Source organism: Gymnodraco acuticeps, unplaced genomic scaffold, assembly GCF_902827175.1.
Source record: "Gymnodraco acuticeps unplaced genomic scaffold, fGymAcu1.1, whole genome shotgun sequence".
NCBI lineage: Eukaryota > Metazoa > Chordata > Actinopteri > Perciformes > Bathydraconidae > Gymnodraco > Gymnodraco acuticeps.
The window spans coordinates 7,765,191-7,783,646 of record NW_022990295.1 but is presented as its reverse complement, the minus strand read 5'-3'; the positions used below and the strand labels follow the sequence as shown (position 1 = coordinate 7,783,646).

The window sequence follows — 18,456 nt, the reverse complement described above, 5'->3', positions numbered from 1 at the left end:
ATTTTAACAAATCTAACCTGGACATCATCCACACCAAGACTTGCCCAAGGCCCAGGGCACAAGATCTGGGCAAGGTTTCTGTGAACACAATGCATGTGAAAGTTAAGAATAAGTACAATTTAATTCAACTTTATAAGTACTCGAAAATCATGCAGAAAATCTTTGAACACTGTTGGAACAGGAACAAACTTGAACTTCCAAAAAAAAAGTCATTAAGGGGTCAAACAGAACAGCCCCGCTGTCAAGTGGCATCTATGGTTCTGTTCAATGCCTTTTATTGAATACAATGCATCCCATGTTAGTTCAAATAAAACAGAACCATAGATTAAAAAAAGATAGACAAGTGGTCTAAAACAGAACTACCACTGTCCAGATGTGATGTAACTGTGCGCCAAAAAACCTGAATGGTTTGGTGCGACTATCATCTCTCCAGCCAGTGCCACGGAGGGGATCTAGAAAGAAGATCTCCCTAGCTTGTGGCCTCAGTATCTGTTAATATCACATGTTCCAATATCAACAGGTATACTTTGACATACAAACGTTATATTATAAAGTTGTAGGATCTGTATTATACAACTAAATGAAGCGTTGAATTTAAAGATAGAAACACTATTTGCGGCATGGCAAACTGCATTGTACAGTAAACAAACAATAGCAAAGACTGAACTACATGTACTTACACAGAGTGTCCAGTGTCCAGGTTCCCACACTGGAAGGAGAAGCCGTTGGAGATTTGCTGCATTTTCCTGGAAAAGCAAAAAACCAGTTGTGTTGATGTGACTACAGTAATGAGTTGGTACAAGAACATGGAGCAGCAACATGGGTAATCATGATCAAAATACCGGCAGGTGTTGCATCGGATTCAGCGAAGATGGTGGAAACCAGGCAGCTATAACATGGCTGTTGGCAGCAAACACGCCATCTACTCTCTGTAACAGATGTAGTTTCATAATGTAATATCTTATAATTGTTTGGTATAATATAGTATGTTTTATACATGTATTTACATATTTTAGAACAGCTTCAATACCTTCTCAATAACTTTAAGACAGCTGTTCAGGATCTGGCAGAATACAAACACACAGTCAGTAAAATACAGAGTATATGAAACATGGTAGGTGATAGGTAGTTTAGCATCCGCTTGATGCCAGTCTCACTAGGTGGATAATGGTCCTCTCCTGGTTCACTATCCTGCTCAGTGAAAGTATTTGGTGGAATGGATTCTTCAATATCCGTCGACTTAACTTTCCTGAACAGTTGTCTTCTTGTGGCAAAGAGGTGCCATTTCCCGATGGCTTTATGGGTGCATGATTGTCTTGGTTTAGCACAAGGACAATGCCAGCTGTTCTGCTTGCTGTCGTATGCAACCACAACCCTTCCCAGCCTACTGTAGTATGAAGCTTTAGGCTCATACACAGAAATGTGATATTTGGTTTCTGGTCCACCAACAGTGAGCAGGACAGACAGGGGTACACCCTTAGCCTCTGCCTCTTGTTGCCACTGTACAAGACTGGCCTTGCGCTCCTCACCAAACCATTTCTCCTGAACCATTGTAGCCAATGATTCCTTTTGCAAAGTTAATGGTTTGTTGCGTGCAGGTGGGCAGTACAGCAATGATTGCAAATGCTGACATTCATAAGGCAGCATACCACTTCTTCGGGCAAAGTCAGCATTGAGTTCACATAGATGAACCTCGCACATGACTTTATGTGTTGGTCCCCAAGTATTTTTAATGACGTGTATTGGTGTTGCTGGGCCTGAAAATGTCTTCTCCACTGCAAACACATCATTGTGTTCATCAATACACTGGCTTTGCAGATGTCTTTCCTTGGAGACCGTTTCAAAATATGCTGTGTGCTTGCGACGCACATGTGTTTTATAATTGTTCTTGTTTAATTTTAGATTGCAGTGTGGACAATTTACAGTTTGTTTAGGCCTATGTCGCTTTTCAGGAGCAGGATGACGGGGAGCAAGGAGCAGGTGAGATGGTGGGGGGGAGCTGGGCAGGTGCTGGAGTGAGCAGGTGAGATGGTGGGGGGAGCTGGGCAGGTGCTGGAGTGAGCAGGTGAGATGGTGGGGGGAGCTGGGCAGGTGCTGGAGTGAGCAGGGAGATGGTGGGGGGGAGCTTGGGCAGGTGCTGGAGTGAGTAGGTGAGATGGTGGGGGGAGCTGGGCAGGTGCTGGAGTGAGCAGGTGAGATGGTGGGGGGAGCTGGGCAGTGCTGGAGTGAGCAGGTGAGATGGTGGGGGGAGCTGGGCAGGTGCTGGAGTGAGCAGGTGAGATGGTGGGGGGAGCTGGGCAGGTGCTGGGAATGGCCACATGGCTGTTTCGCCAGGCTCTCTACTTATCAGACTAATATCACCAGCGTCAGGCTCTCAGTCCTCGCAGTTTTGGGGGATAGGTATGTAATCTCCATGCCGTGTTGGGGGAGAGTTATCTAATCTCCACGCGTGTTGGGGGATAGCTATCTAATCATCACTCAATGTTCTTTGTAAATCTGTGGACTGATGAGGCCCGAGCCTAGACGCCAAACTCAAACTACTGTATGCTGCTTATAATAAACATATTAAGAACACGTGAGTTGTCTGACTGAAATGGGGCGAAGCCTGCGATCTAGTTCAGGCAGTCAACTCGAGCACCAATGGACATTAACACGTGACGCACCTCGTCCCTCTTACAACCAACCAGGCACGTGCACACAGACATCAAAGTGGGCTTGAGCCCCTGCCCTTTTTCTTCCTCCAGAGAAAGTGCCCTTTACATTTTTTTTATTAATATCTACTGCTGTTTGTGCACAGTTTCCCTTTCCAAAAATATATAACGTCATCACAATCGCCACATTGATATTCAAATTAGACGTTATCTATTCTAGGCCTAATTAAAATTGGCTAATTTGCATGCAGCTACCAAGGCATTGCAGGTGAAAAGGATAAAACAACAAAAAACATAGCACCTCACAACTTCCCCAGATAGTTACTGATGTCAAATCAGTATTTAAATATGTAGATTAGCTTTAAATCTATAGATGAATTCAGACATGGTAGTAAAACGAACACCATTTATATGTGTTTTTTTTAAGTTTTCTTTCCATTAGAGTGAAAGAAAACATGGAAGCAAAATAGACCAAAATGTACAAGTACATGAAAAAACTATCTTTTTGCCTGTAATGTCCTGCCTTAAACAGTAACTTCATAATTTTGATTGTTGGCTGCTCATTTAATAAATATTCATTTTAGTTTTTTGTCTGCTCTTGCGCATAGTGAATACTAAAGAAGACCATTGACCATTTATCTGTTGAGTATTAAACAATTGCGTGAGGGTATGAAAATAAATTGGTCAGTAACAGTGGCGGCTCCAGAGTATTTTTGTTGGGTAATCTATGGTAGGGCTAACCCATACAGTAATTACATACATGCTATATCGCCCCCCTTGACAGTGAAACGTCACGCGTGAGGTTTAGATTATGTGTCAATCAAAATTGAACTGTATGAAATAAAACGACACATTTGTCTTGTAGTAAATAAAAAGGGATCACTGTGAACGTGACGTATGATAGTACACGTTGAAGATCGATTGACCTCAATCAGTAATGCATGACGCAGACCCAACGTTTCGTTGCTCTGATTGGCTGTAGGTCTATTCAAATTGCATTCGGAGGCATTTAGATATGACCGGCCGCGCTGATATTATAACGCCAGTGAATTTTCACACCTTTAGTGTATAAAACTCCCCCACTACTTAGACTATTCCTTGCACCCCTCTTCTAGCATAAGCCCGAATGGTCTCAACCATATTGCATCAGTAACGTGCACTTGTTACAGCAGGATCAGTTTGTGTGTTGTGGACACGACCCGTTTATTTTTCGCTAGCCGTGTTCTCAACATTTTGCTTATTTAATTTGCTTACTTTAATAATTTTTCATGGTGGGGCTAAGCCATTTCTTGGTATGGCTGTAGCCCACCCCAGCGCCGCCACTGAGTGTATCGTAGTGCCAAGTTTTATCATAGTATGATTTTTAATGTGAGCAAATTTGGCTATGGAAATATTCAAGTTATAACGTTCAAGGTATTAAATGTGCCTGGAAAAAGTAGGCCTATGGTATTGGAGTCTAAGGGTATTTTCTCGATTTTTAGATGTTTTCTTAAATCACCTTTTAAATGTATTTCTTCTAACATGGCACCCCATGTGTTACATATCAAAATGTTCAGGACAATCTCTGGTATTGCTATATATGCAAATTACTCACCTTAGAGCACTGTTTGATGAGATAAGTAGCTCAAAAGCTTAAAATTTGACATCCGATTTTCGGAAAATCTTCAAAACTTTTGTGAAAACACAAATTTACTCATGTGATCGAATTGTTTTGGTGTTTTAGATTTGGTTACCAAAGTCTTAGGATCACAAAAGCAGTGAAATATTTGAATTACACTGTATATAAATGTGTTATTCATGTCTAAAATGAAAAAAATGTAATTCAAATTTTGTGTAAAATAGGTGTTTATCACTCTACTTTCACCACAGCAGGGACTGAGATACATCAGGACCGAATAATGACTTCATATTACATACCAAGGTTCAACTTTTTTTTTCAACCAACAATTTATTATAAATATGTTTTTTTCAACCAACTATTTATATAAATATAAGAAACTGGAAAATCTAACTATTTACAATATTGAACATCAGAACTTTCAACCAACTATTCATTATAAATGTCAAGACAGTGTCAAGGTATTTGTATGTCTTCCAAGACAGTGGGTCTGGCTACTGTGAATATGGGGGTGATGGTGCATGGGCTGCTGTGTAGGTGGGGTGTACAAGTGCTATACGAGACCTCCTTGCTGGCTGGGTTGAAGGTGATGGCTGTGATGAAGCCTTTGTGCTGAGGTGTATCTTGACCTGGTGGCAGCCGCAGATGGAGGTGGAGGCAGCTGTAGTGATGCTGGTCTGCTGGTCCTTGGTGGTGATGGCTCTGGTGAAGGCCCTTGAGCCACAGTAGACCTTGACCTGGGGGCCGGCCAGGGCTCGAGCTTAAGGACGTCCCGTCGTCGAAAAAAATAGTGTCAGGGAGGATAACAAATAATTTTGGGACGAGAGTTAAAATAAAAATAGCCTGCTAACTCTACTACAAACGGCGATGAAAATGAAACCGACTGCACGTTTTGTGTAGCACACAGTTATTAAACCTCCTTGTCAACATAAACACCATGATAAACACACACGCACAAAACATTTAGAAACCCGGGAAATACACACACATCTAGCTACAGCTGTGCCACTGGCTGTCAGCCAGCCGCCCAGCTGGCTGTGCCCGCGAATTCCTGGCCCGCAAATTCGCGGGTCTAGCTATGTACTGAGTGTGTATTTCGCGGGTTGAGTGATGTACAATGGCATCCCGTGGAGGAATTCTGAAATGTTTTACCATTACATCACAAAAACGCACAGCAGAACCAGACCCTGGAGCGCTGGCCTCTTTATTTACTTACTCCTCTTCATCCCCTATGGGTAATAAGGCTGAGATGAGAACTCTCCATCGTATTTAGTCCTTAGTAATATGCTGCGCCTCTCCCCATGTAGGGATGGGTACCGAGCCCCGGTATTAAACGGGCCCCGGGGCGGAATTATTAAAGACAGTGGTAACGTTAAGCTCCGACGTTATCGGACTTGTTATCGGTACTGGAGACATTTAAAAAATATATGTCATATGTATTATTGCTACATACACATTATATCGCAGTTTTAGTTTCACCAACTCCGTTTCTAATATGCAATAAGACTACAACATGCGTCTATGATGTATTTTCGAGCTTTCCAATCCAGACGAGATCTCTCTCTCCCGTCTGTGTGCGAGGGGGCGGGGCCGTTTGTAAAGGTCTCCTGACTGTGTTACAGACTGTCATCTGTGGTTACTCTGGGTTCTGTCTTCAGGACACAGTGTTGGATTTTTTTGTTAATTGGATGGGACTTGATTGGATTCAATATTAGAGTAATTTCCTCGTTTGTGTGTTTGTTTAAATATATTTGGCCTTTGTTTATGTGATTGAATGATTTACTCATAAAAAGGTTGATGAATTATCATCTAATGATTTGTATGATGTTTTATTTATGTTAAAGGTCACTTTGAATGATTTTAACTAATGATAATGTAGAAAAACTAACATTTTAAATTCGGGACGGTCCACATTCATTTCGGGACGGCTTAGATTGTATTTCGGGACGGTTCCGGGAGGATGGGGAAAAAAGTTAGTCGAGAGCCCTGGGGCCGGCACAGATGGATGTTCTGGCTGCTGGATAAACGCCGCCTTTGGGCCACTAGGCCCAGGCAGCTGTGAAACATCTCTGTAAAACAAATTAAAATGTAGGACAATAATTACAACTAATTTCATTGAAATAAAGTTCAAGTAAAATGTTGCTCAAGCACAAATAACAATGCACACATAAAAAGAAAGTTTGGGAGGTTGGAGAAGGAATCTCTCTCTCACACACACACAGGTATTTCCAGTTACTTTACATTCAGTATAACATCACAGACACACATATACATAGGCTACATCTGATTACAAAGTCTCATCTGTACAGGACTGTAAAATAATAACAGGCACACATAAATAAATCTGACAAAGTCTCATCTGTACAGAACAGTATGATAAAATAATCGATGGCAAAAACATGTCACTGTAAATGTCTCCGTTGTGGGACGAATACATGATTAATTTAATCTACACATGTAATCTCACTTTTACACACCAAAATAACGTTAACACAGAGTAAACGTTTGCTAATGGAGAGTCTATTTTGTCCAATAAAAAGTTCATGACTATCGATAAAAGATATATATCAATAAACCTATTGTTAATTTTCACGGTATTCCCCACACATTGCCAGCACACTATTCTAATCCTTGTTGTCTTTGTATTCTTCTTCTTCAGAAGAGTCGAAGACTTCAGGTTCTGAGGTTCTATCTTCACTGCTGCTAGCGAAAAAAATCTCTAGCGAAGTCGGCAACGGTAAAGTTTTTTTTAGCCATTTTCTCTGTCTCTCTCCTCATAGACGTAAACTGATGGGAGACACGTGGTTTATGTTTTGTTTACTTGGTGGGTAGGTCCTTAGTGATTCCTCGATGTCCATTGGTCATATCAGACCATGATGGCTGCCGGCCGAGATTTCCTTGACGGACACACCAATCCACCAATCCCACAGTGTAAAGTCAAGCTGCTTTGAGCGGCCATATTGGCTGCTGTGCCCTGGTTACAGTCTCACAGGAGATGCCACTGGAAAGCTACTCTTCCAGCGATTCCGCGGATATCTGAATCATATTTCTACTCCTTATAATCTAAAATATATGATTAATTACGTAAAATGATGCGCACCTGGACTCCAGAGGGTTAAGGGGATCCCAGAGGTTTTTTTTTGTGGGTTGCCTTTATCTGTTCAGTCGCTTGAAATACTTGTGTATGCTGGTTATGCAAAAAAGACAGTTCCTCTCCTAGTTCAATAAATATTAGGCTAAATCATTGTCCCTTTAGTCATGAACAAAAACAGCAACATATTTCAGCAAAGGTGAATAGGAGTGATCGAGTGTATTACGTACCAATAATCAGTCTACAATTTGCATATGGTTTGACAATTACATGTTGAACCTTATGGAACAAGTCCATACAAAAAGAAAGGGCCAATTGAGTATAGTGCTGAAAAGCTTTGAATCCATTCTCTTCATTTTTCAGCCATAATATTCTTTGGACAATTACTGAGTTTAGCCTTGACCAGCTTGAAGAATACAGAATAAAAATACTTCGATAGGCATTAACTGTTAAGAGTTCTTGATTGGAAATTTGAACAAAAAGTTGAATGTAATCATATTGCTTTCAAAGATTTAGTGTGATCAATATTTCTGGGAAATGGACACATAGGAAAAAAATGTCATGACATTGAATAGACCTGGAAATGTTCCCAGAAATAAGACAAGGTCATCAAGATTCAGTATTACAGCTTAGTTTAAACCATTTCACACAAAAGGCAAGTCAAACTCAATAATTTGAGAACTTCAATTAGGTAGTTTGGAAATTTTTATTGGCCACATACAATCTAAAATGCAAAGAGAACCAATAATAAAAACCAAATTCAGATTGAAGAAACCAGTCAGCGAAATGGATCCATCCCTGTTGGGAGACGAACGTTTAATATAGCCGTTCAGAATAAACGTATATTGCAATACGAAACCCTTACCTTCAGGAATTCACATCTGTGATGGTAAATGGCCCAATGACTGCTTTTTGTACCATCCCATGTTTCTCTGCAAAAATATATATTTTAGTACAAGTCAACCAAACAAGTATAATACAGCAGAAGTTGTGTACATACCTGACGCAACACTCCTCTGCCTCCTTGACTTGCATTTCGATTCACAGCAGTCACAAAGGTTGCTCTGGGCCAAGTTGTCCAGCAACTCCCAACTGAGTTCATGAAGATTGGATGAAAAGATAATTAAAATGCATCTCAACTCTTCCAAATAAAGATTCCACAAAGATTGAATAGTTATGAATGGGATCCATCTGTATCTTCAGTAGACTGGGCTTAAGATGAATAAGTAATCTTATGTAAAATAATTAACCTCCAATTCAAATTCTGATATATTGAAGTACTATTTTTACCCATGCCCTTCGACAAAGTGGCAGGCTTTCTTAGTGCTGTCAAGACCATTGGGATCCCAAGCCAAAAGTTTGCAGTGGATAAAGACCTTTTGAGTAGAGGGAAAATATAGGTGTCATGGCATAAATTAATCTCAGTTTCCACAATAAAACCTTGAATCTGAAAAAAAATGTAAAGGCCAATTTACCTCTTCTCCCATAGCAAATGTAAAGGTCTGAAGTGATAGGCGGATCTCCGATGACTTTTGCCTTGGTTCGAATTTTGATCGTGACGACACACTTTCCAAAAGACATCTGTTGGGTTAAAGAATGTATTAGCATTACTACCAAGGTTTCGACCAAAATCCTTTTTTTAAATCAATGACCATTGAGTACCCTTTATTGGAGATGATAGGGTACATGGTGCTTTCAGGGTACAGCTCTGGTGTGGTAGCTGCTACACATTCCTCAAGAAGCAGCAGCAAGGGCTGATGAGTCTTCTGCACCACACTAGCCATGATGGGGATGATGGAGCCCAGAGGAAAGCGTGTAGATTCAGCAGGGCCTGAGAAGTCGTCTAGGGCAGTAAACAGGAGAAAAGTCATTAAGTTACAAAAGTTAGGGAGAGCTGCCGTTCGTAGAGAGTTTCTCATGTTGTTTACCCACCATTCATAAGGCCAATGTTAAACTGCAGATCTCCTAGACTGTAGGTTTTAAACACCGGGTCATAGATCGTAGCATACCAGTCTTTGGGCCTGCACAAAATAAAGCAGAATGGTACAGAAAATGCTGCAAAGTGACACTATTGGAACTTATTAGTGCAAGCTTGTTTACTACTACTTGTTCTACGGACAAATTCTTTATTCTTATTCTGCCGGGTTATTTTGTCCGTCTTCTTCTCCCACATTCCAGAAACTCCGTTCAAACATTAAAACGTTCAGCTCGGTCGGGAATGGATCGCTTTCATAATTCATCACATTTTTAACATGGAAGTCAATGGAGAAACTCTTCAGACTTGAAAAATCTTCATGCGACTTCAACTGCTAACTGTTCCTTCATACTTTCACTTAGAAACCTCATTCCAACTTTAAAATGTTACACATCTTTCTGACATTATTCGTGTTACACAACTTCTGAAATCTGAGTCATACTTTTTAGAGATATTAAACATTGTTCAGACCTTGGTAAAGAGGCCTTCTTCAGATTTTAACATTAGTGTGTATTGCGCAGCTCATTAAGGCTAGAGTGCGTGATGTCACAGCTAGAGTGGGGACAGCTTGAAATTCGCCTTCATATATTTTCTTTTTTTTAAACCTGCCATATTTCCCAAACCCTAGATTCCTGGGACATAATTTCTCATGAAAAACATCTCGTAGCTTTAAAAAATAAATAATGCGAAAATAATTAAACAAAATGCCTCTTGAGGGCATGAAGTGACAAACTTTCAACATATCTCCATTAAAGCCCATTGTAAATTCAGGCTCATCTTTCCTCACAGCAGCAGCCGCACACCTTTAGTTAATCTGCCATCACATGATGTTAACACTGTGGCCCTGAACAGCTCTACATCAAATCTGATTTTATGTAATGTGGTGTTACTATTGTTAGGGAATAATTCGGTCTTTACTTTAGATATTTAACCTATTCTGTGTGTTGACGTTTACGACCAAACCCTGGCTCTGTTATCTCTCTTAAGGAATGGGAGGCTCCAGCTATCTTGATAAACCAGCTCAACTCTCGGTCACAAACTGGTTTATGACTGTGAGAACGCTGGCTTTCTAAGCCTCACAGACAGGTGATTGAGTATTTCCAGATATCTGCAGTGTTCCCAGTATTTACACACCCTCCCCCAATATGTGGATTTGACTCTGTAAACTAGTTAAAGGGTCTACCAAGATGCGAGGCTGATCAGATTTGACATTGCAACCCACCCGTGCAGTCAGAACCTTTTGCTGCTGTGACTTGTGATATGAATTCTCCGGCCGTTGACTTGCAATAAACTACCAGTGTTTGACATCAAAGCTCCAACTCTCCTTGTGTCTCTCTGAGTCCTGACTCTCCATTGCTGCAGAAGTTTCCCTTACAACTATGGCAACGCATCCCTCGCCATAAAACACGATTTCGCTGTAACTCCAATGGACACGGTCCGATTGTCCCCCAAACTTCGCTTGTATATCACCGGTCCATGCCTCAACAGCTCTACGCCAAATCTGAGATCACACCATAGGCTGTTTCCATGGAAACGCATCCCTCGCCATAAAACACGATGTTGTCGTAACTGATATGAAAAGGGTCAAAACACCACCAGACTTCAGATGACAGTTAATGGTCCAGCCCTCAACATTTCCATGTGCCATTACTGAATTTTCCTCAAAAGCTGTTGTTATGGCAATGCATCCCTTGCAATAATATACGATATTGCTATAACTCCTATGAAAATTGTCAAAAAGTGCTAAAACTTCACATGTGTGCTAACAGTCCAGCCATGAAGACATCTACAGGACAGTTTTGAGATTTCTTCAAATGCAGTTGCCATGGCAACACAATGCTCGCCATGAAACACGGTTCTCATAACTTCAGTGAAAATGCTCCAAACGGCAGCCATCCATATATCTAAGCGTATTATGGGACGTCCGTTGCCATGGCGACAGCTCATTCGCCATCAAGTTAGTTCAATAGTTTGCAGTTCAAATATTCTGCTGCTTTTCCAAGCTTTTTCTTTTCTTTTCTTCTCACATTCAAGCCCCCAGTGTTCATGTATCATTTCAATCTAAATTCTTCACTTTCTTCCTACACATTACATTTCAGCATAGCAATTCAGCGTCAGCATAAAGCATTCCCCACTAGCAATTTCTTCAGGAATTGCATTCTCTAGTTATGAACTGTTACTCCTATGGTAAAAGACAGTCCAACATAAGCATCCTCAAATGCAAAAAACTAGAGTGAACTTAAATTTGTGATGTTCAATTGAAAAAAAAAAAACTCAATTGACAATGAATTTGGGAAAAACAGTGTACCTTAGGGATTGTTCTCAGTAAATGGGTACATTTTTTGTTGAGACTACTACAATAGATAAAGCTAATTTGGGAATAGAACGGAAACAGGCTGTAGATTCCCTAAATCAGTCTCCCATTCATTGTCTATGTAGCAGCTGAGACTGACTTCCATGTTTGGTGGCTTTGAGAGGGAGAAGCTTAATATCAAATTGAACTTTCCCAGGCCATGAAAATGCCGCATTGTAATTGTTAGTTAAGGGTGGCGTCACCCTTTAGCACCTTATGTTGTAGTTGGCATGAACACTAACCTCTCATATGCACAGATAACCGGGTGAGTGAAGGCCAAATTGTAAGAATCCGCAGAAGCAACGTAGGTCAGATCATTGCTGTACACCAGTGCATCCCCGGTGACCTGTTAGAGACAAAGACCACCTGAGAGAGCTGTAGGAAATATAGCAGACTCACAGCTTGCATGTTTAAAATATATATATATACACACACATACCAGTCTCCTAAAGTTACAGTCAGTGAGATCCACATAGAAGTAGGCCTCTCCTGATGAGAAGCTGGTTGGGAAACAGCTACCCAGACGGAGAAGCGACGTGTCGGCCTGGGGTCGGCTTTCTGTCCACATCAGCGTCACAAAATCTGGCCCACAGTCCACTTTCATGTCTGTAACACAAAGAAATTAAGTTTAGACTCAACTATTTGAGTCAAGGATAACAACATGACTTTAATTGTTTCCAGTCTTACCTGCATATACCGCCATGGCAGCTGCCAGGCCCAGAAGCAGTGCACCTTGACAAAATGAAACCATCATGACTGAATGCTTGCTACTGACACAGTGCATGTTCTTATACCTTGTTCCTGAGAGGCATTAATCAAGATAACGTCTTTCACCTGGTGCCTGTCAACAGTCCCAGCTGCAGCAGCTAGCACACTGATTACAGCATGGGGAGCATCCAATCACATTAGTCCTTACACCCAATTCATTTTTATTCAGCTTCATCAGCAGCACAAAATCACCATTTGTTAATCAATTTATTATCATGTGTGACTACCTTAAATTCTTATTTAAAACACTTTAAGGATGATAGTGCATGGGTTGTCTTACTGATGTTTTGATTTAGTTTTGCTGTTATATATTATTAACATTAATATATGTACACGTTGGGATTCTTTGTTCAACTTCAAGTCATGCAAGAAAAAGTTTTCTTTGAGAATTAAAAGGAGTCATTTCTAAACAAATGCTCATTTGGGGGAAGGTATTATTCCAGATGTCCCATCCTATTCAAATGTGTTATTTTTATATCTTTGACCTACATTTAAGGTAAGGGAAACAGGTACATTTTTCAGTTCACTTAAGTTGTATTCAGTGTGAGAAAATATCCACACTCACACTTCTGAATATTAGTTGTGTTGCTATGATGTCATCTTTTAACTGCATAAACACGTGCCATGCAGGCCATCCCTATTGATTTTATATTCATGGCCAGAAAGTAAACTTTGCTACATTCAACTGCAGACATTAGTGCCCAGAAAATAAATTCAGATCAGAATTGTCTTTTCAAATTAAGCTCAACATAAATAATTGCCATAGTTGTAATACCAGACAGATCACCGATAGCTTTTAAATCTGGTGGCGCATGTAATGTCAGAATTGATATAATGTGCAGAGCTCAATGGAAAATGGAAAGTGAAATAAAAATAAAAATTCAGAGATATACTCCAACTCACATGGCCATTAAAGGTTACATTATAATTGAGAGTACTTGACAGTATCTTTCAATGACAAAAGTCACACATAATTAGTAAAATGATACTGATAGGACAGATGGACAGTTGAGGACAGTAGGACCTTCATATGAAGTAAAGATACTCGTTTTATACTCAACAGGAGTTAACAACAGTTTTATTTATACAGAGATTATAGACAACTTTAATCTGCATATGGATGTCGTCCTCTGTTCAGTCTCCCCAATCTTAGACTGGACTTCCTGTTGAGAAAATGTTTAGCAACGTTAGTTTTATGGCAAGTTTTGAACAAAACAAATACCATAAATAAATACTCATTAACCTTGGTCAGCAATGGAAACATCTGATGCATTGTGGGCATTTTGTTGCGATGGATCCATTATGATCAGGGGTCCCAACACAGAAGTGTGCCTAAAGCCATTGGATTCTGAGGTGGAAAAAAACAACAATAACTTCATAATGAAAAAGACTATACTATATAAAAAAAAGCATAAAAGCTAGCATAAAAGCGATACCCCATTCGTCTCCTTTCTTGGAGCCAGTGTTGCAGGTCCTAGAACAGCAGTAACACATGGAGCTCTGCATGGCGTCATCCAGGAGTTCCCATCTGAGGAAGCAGCAATCGTTAAGGCTCAAATACATCAGCATGGCTTTAAAACATTTTGTATACACAGAAGAAAAAAGCCGTTATAAAATGGTATAATGTTTCTATAAAAAACAAAAACTGGTAAAATTATAAATATCAAGTTAATGACCAAAAGATGTATTTCCATCTACAGTGCAGAAAAAGGTTAACATTTTACAAAAGCTCAGGGCTTTTTTTATTTTATAAATCTCATTAGGTTGGCTAATCATTTGAGTGCCCCTCCTTTTAAAAACAAATATATTGTTATTCTCAAATATTTTACAATTATCATTCGTCACAATTATTGTTATATACTTTGTTAGTTAGCAGGAGATCATTGTTTACAGATATATAAAAAGCACAATACTGATCAAAGTACATGCATTGATCTACTTCAAGTTGGATATCTTATGCTAAAATAAGCTAATGGTGCATACTTGTTGCACATGGCATCAGTTGCATTCATCATATTAAACTGCTGGGAAGAACATTTTCACATACTTCCAACATATCAAACTCTTCCCTTACCGCTAATTTTCCTTTAGATAGTGGCAAGCTTTCTTGCTCTCACTTAGAACTTCAGGATCCCATGCGAGCAGTTTTTAGTGAATGTAGGGGGGATGACATTTGTCTCCGCTACCGCTGTTATTTTTTCTGTAAGGGGAAGAGTAAAAACGGCTTAGTGTGCATTTTTTTAGTGTTTTGCCTTTGGGAGCATGATCCCTCACCATTTAGGAGCAGCATGTGGAACTTCAGCCCTCCTCGGCCTTCGGCAACACCTAACCCCGGGTTCAGGAAAGGAGGAACCCACCCATTAGGTCTGAAATATATTGTAACGATCACAAAGGGAGTCGGAAACAGGCTGCTAGTTATTAGGCTTTAATAACTCTTCTTCTTTACAGATGATCACAGGTTCAGGAACAGTTTGTGGGTTCAACCTCACACTAACTCTAACTCCCACACATACCCATATATATAACAGTGTCTACGTCACAACTTCCCGCCCTCCCCCGTCTGCTCCCCCAACCACAGGCCCGCACCTCAACCAGCATCACCGTGCAGCTCTATGATTGGCAGAGAGACGGGGGATGCCTGAGTGACACCCTCAGCATCATACAGGGTCGCTACACTACCCCCCCCACTACAAAATTCCTCGCCCACGAGGAACAAATAAAACCCAGCACCAACACTATCTACACACTGTACTTTGACTAGGAAGGTCTGGGTGGACTACCATCCCTTCCAGTGAGACCAGGGCGCATTCTTGCCCTCTACAAGAACCGAGGGGTCTCACTATAACTTTACTACCAAACAAAGTCTCTGAAACGACCCGGGGGTCGTGACTGCCTTCTCGGCAGGGGGACTGGGGTCAGGAGGACAGGGGTTGCCGGTTCTGGCCCAGGCAACGAAAAAATGGGGGGACACTCAGTCCCTGATGGGGGACTGCTGCTCTGCTCGCCGGGGGACCTGAGTGGGGGTGTCGAGGGGACGGCTGTGGGCCCCGATGTTCCTTGGGCCTGTGGAGAAGCGACTCCTCTGTACGGAGCCAACCTGTCTCTGTGGAGCACAACTTTTCTCCCCTTTGGTGGCAGCTGAACCCTGTAGACCACTTCCCCCACCCTCTCCAGTACTCTGCAGGGACCAACCCACTGACTGTCCAGTTTTGGGCACCGGCCTTTCTTCCGTTGTGGGCTGTAGACCCAAACCAGCTCCCCGGCCCGAAAATGCTGCCCTCTTGTCCTGGTGTCATAGTTCCGCTTCTGTCTCACCCCAGCACTTTTCTGCTGATCGCGGGCAAAGGCGTGAGCGGAATCAAGGCGGTCCTGAAGTCTCCTGGCGTACTCAGGCCCTGGAGGAGTGTCCAGGGAATCTGGCGGCTGACCAAACGCCCATACAGCAGGGGTTCGAATAGGGGTGGGCGATATTGAAAAATATATTATCACGATATTTTTCAAGCAGTATCACGATAGACGATATATATCACGATATGTTTTCATGTCGGTTATTATGGTTATTTTCAAGTTACTTAACAGTACAAGCACCTACAAGGTAACAGAAACTAAAACAAAAAGGAGTAACAGACCAAAATAGCATTTCAAGCTGGTTTTATTTCTGAAATGAATCCCTGAATGAACAATTCAACATTTTGATATGGCTTCAAGGCACAGTTTCTCAGTATAAAAATGAACTTTCTGAGGTAGCACTAGCAGTGAACATCAATAAACATGAAAACTTTTTAAACTTTTCTTGTTGTATGACAGAACACAATCACAGATTTTTTGCCAGGAAAATCAGTTTGTAAACTTTCTCTGGCTTGAGAGTTGCCCTTTGGCATGTGACAATATTGCCACCAGTGCTGAACACTCTCTCTGAGGGAGCACTAGTTGCCGGAATGCAGAGATACTTTCTAACTAATTGGCTAACCCTTGGAAAGTTTCCATCATGGTTTTGCCACCATTCCAGAGGATCCATTTCACTGTCTGCATTTGGTACGGACAGGTAGGACTTCAATTCTGCCTCTATTGCTTCTTTTAGGGATGGAGAAGCAGATGTGCCAGCTGCAGTTACATCAGAGGTCTTCAAAAAGCTGGCCAGTGTTTTCTTAGCTTTCTTTTTGTGGGGGCCCTGGTTTGCTTTTTTTTTTATAGTTTTTTTTTTCAATTACATTTTTTTTTTTATCACGATAGATACGATATCTCTGAAAAAGCATATCGTGGAGACCTAATATCGTTACGACGATATATATCGTCATATCGCCCACCCCTAGGTTCGAAGCTCTCTCCCCAACATGAGGAGGGCAGGAGAACAGGCTGAGGACTCTTGGACTGCAGAACGACATGCCATGAGCACAAGGGGCAGATGCTCGTCCCAGTCGCACTGATGCTGAGACGTGAGGATGGGCAGCTGCTGTCCCATGGTGCGATGGAATCTCTCGACTAGTCCGTCGCTCTGAGGTCGCAAGGGGGAGGTGCGTGTTTTGTGCATGCCCAGTTGTGAGCACATGGAGGCGAACACCCGGGACTCGAAATGTCTCCCCTGATCACTGTGCAGGGTCTCCGGCACTCCGAACCGGCAGAACATGCCAGCAGCTCCTTTTCACGAGTCTCTCTCTTCTCGCAGTAGTGGCATCCGCCGGCGGCACACGGGCGGCGGGAGAGAGCGTCTGCATTTGTGTGGCGCACCACAGCCCGGTGCTCCACCCTGAAGTCGAACGCTTGGAGCTCTTCTAGCCACCTGGCGACCTGCCCTTCTGGCTCTTTGAACGTCATGAGTCACTGTAATGCAGAGTGATCAGTCCTCACCGTGAACGCCTGCCCACACAGGTAGTACTTAAAGTGTCTGATGCCCAGCACCACTGCCAAAAGTTCGCTGCGGGTGACGCAGTATCGTCGCTCTGCTTTGTTGAACGCCCGGCTGAAGTATGCCTCCACCCGCTCCCCCTCTGGTGTAGTCTGGGAGAGCACTCCGTCTACACCAACGCCGCTAGCGTCTGTGTCCAGGGTGAACGGCAACCTGGGGTTGGCTGGGGCGAGAACCGGGGATTCACTCAAGGCACGGACTACTCAGACTACAGGGCTGTTGGAGGGCTCGATGATGTCTGCCTGCAGCATGCTCTGCACTGCCTCGTCGCAAGCCTGCTGACGAGCAAGGGGAAGTCAGCGCGGGCGACACCTGATGGGACGCGAGTCCTCTGTATCAATCTCGTGTTCTACCAGATGCGTTCGGCCCCCCTCCTCCTCCTTCATGGCGAAACTGCGCTGGAACTCTAGCAGAAGCTGCCCCAATTGCTCTTGCTGCTCGGGATTCAGGCCGCCACAGTTCTTCCTCCACACCTCCAATACTGCAGACTGAGCCTCTTCCACCTCAAAGCCCCCGCTAATGCTTCATAGCTGAGTCGGTCCTCAGGGCTAAGTAGTAGCAGACATGAAAGAGCCTCGTCTGTGAGGCATAAAGCTAGCTGTAGCGCTTTAGTCTCTATTGACCACCCCCCAGCATGTGCAAGTAGTTCAAATTGGGCATGGAAAGCCTCCCAGTCTGCCTTACCCGAGTATTTGGGTGTTTTCACGGACGCGGCGGCTGCTACTGGTTGATGGGCGCCGCCATTGTTGTTTACATCCAGCTTGGAAATGCCGCGAAATGCCGCTGAAGACGTCTCTAGCCCAGTGGTTCCCAAACGGTGTGCCGCGGCACACTGGTGTGCCGTGAGGCAAGTCCGGGTGTGCCATGGGATTTTGTGACAACCATACGTTATTATTGCAATATACAACTACACAAAAATAATTATTTTTTAATTTACTATATCAGTACTTTGTAGGTTTATATGTACGTAATCTGCGCGACTTGCGCGTCCACATCTCCACGTGCAGTGCTGCATAAACATGGCTGAGTCAGCGATAACTTTCGAGGGGTGGAGGTATGCCCATTATTTTGAGTTCGTCCGAAGAATAGACAGG

The 18,456-nt window shown here is 42.4% G+C and overlaps 1 protein-coding gene and 1 long non-coding RNA gene across 2 annotated transcripts; both read right to left on the bottom strand.

The window, feature by feature from the left end:
* Window positions 1–682: 682 nt before the first annotated feature.
* Window positions 683–1,071, bottom strand: LOC117549903. The gene is made up of 3 exons (XR_004569543.1): window positions 1,031–1,071; window positions 843–929; window positions 683–746 (listed from the first exon to the last, which is right to left on the bottom strand). It is a non-coding gene; the product is annotated as an uncharacterized LOC117549903 (long non-coding RNA).
* A 6,991-nt stretch (window positions 1,072–8,062) lies between these two features.
* On the bottom strand, window positions 8,063–13,243 carry LOC117549802 (zona pellucida sperm-binding protein 3-like). Its single transcript, XM_034221888.1, has 10 exons — window positions 12,376–13,243; window positions 12,128–12,294; window positions 11,931–12,034; window positions 9,293–9,381; window positions 9,023–9,203; window positions 8,836–8,941; window positions 8,651–8,736; window positions 8,361–8,452; window positions 8,226–8,292; window positions 8,063–8,158 (listed from the first exon to the last, which is right to left on the bottom strand). Exons 1-9 carry the CDS (start codon window positions 12,470–12,472, stop codon window positions 8,228–8,230), a joined length of 987 nt encoding a protein of 328 aa, XP_034077779.1. The 5' UTR covers window positions 12,473–13,243; the 3' UTR covers window positions 8,063–8,158; window positions 8,226–8,227.
* Window positions 13,244–18,456: the final 5,213 nt, after the last annotated feature.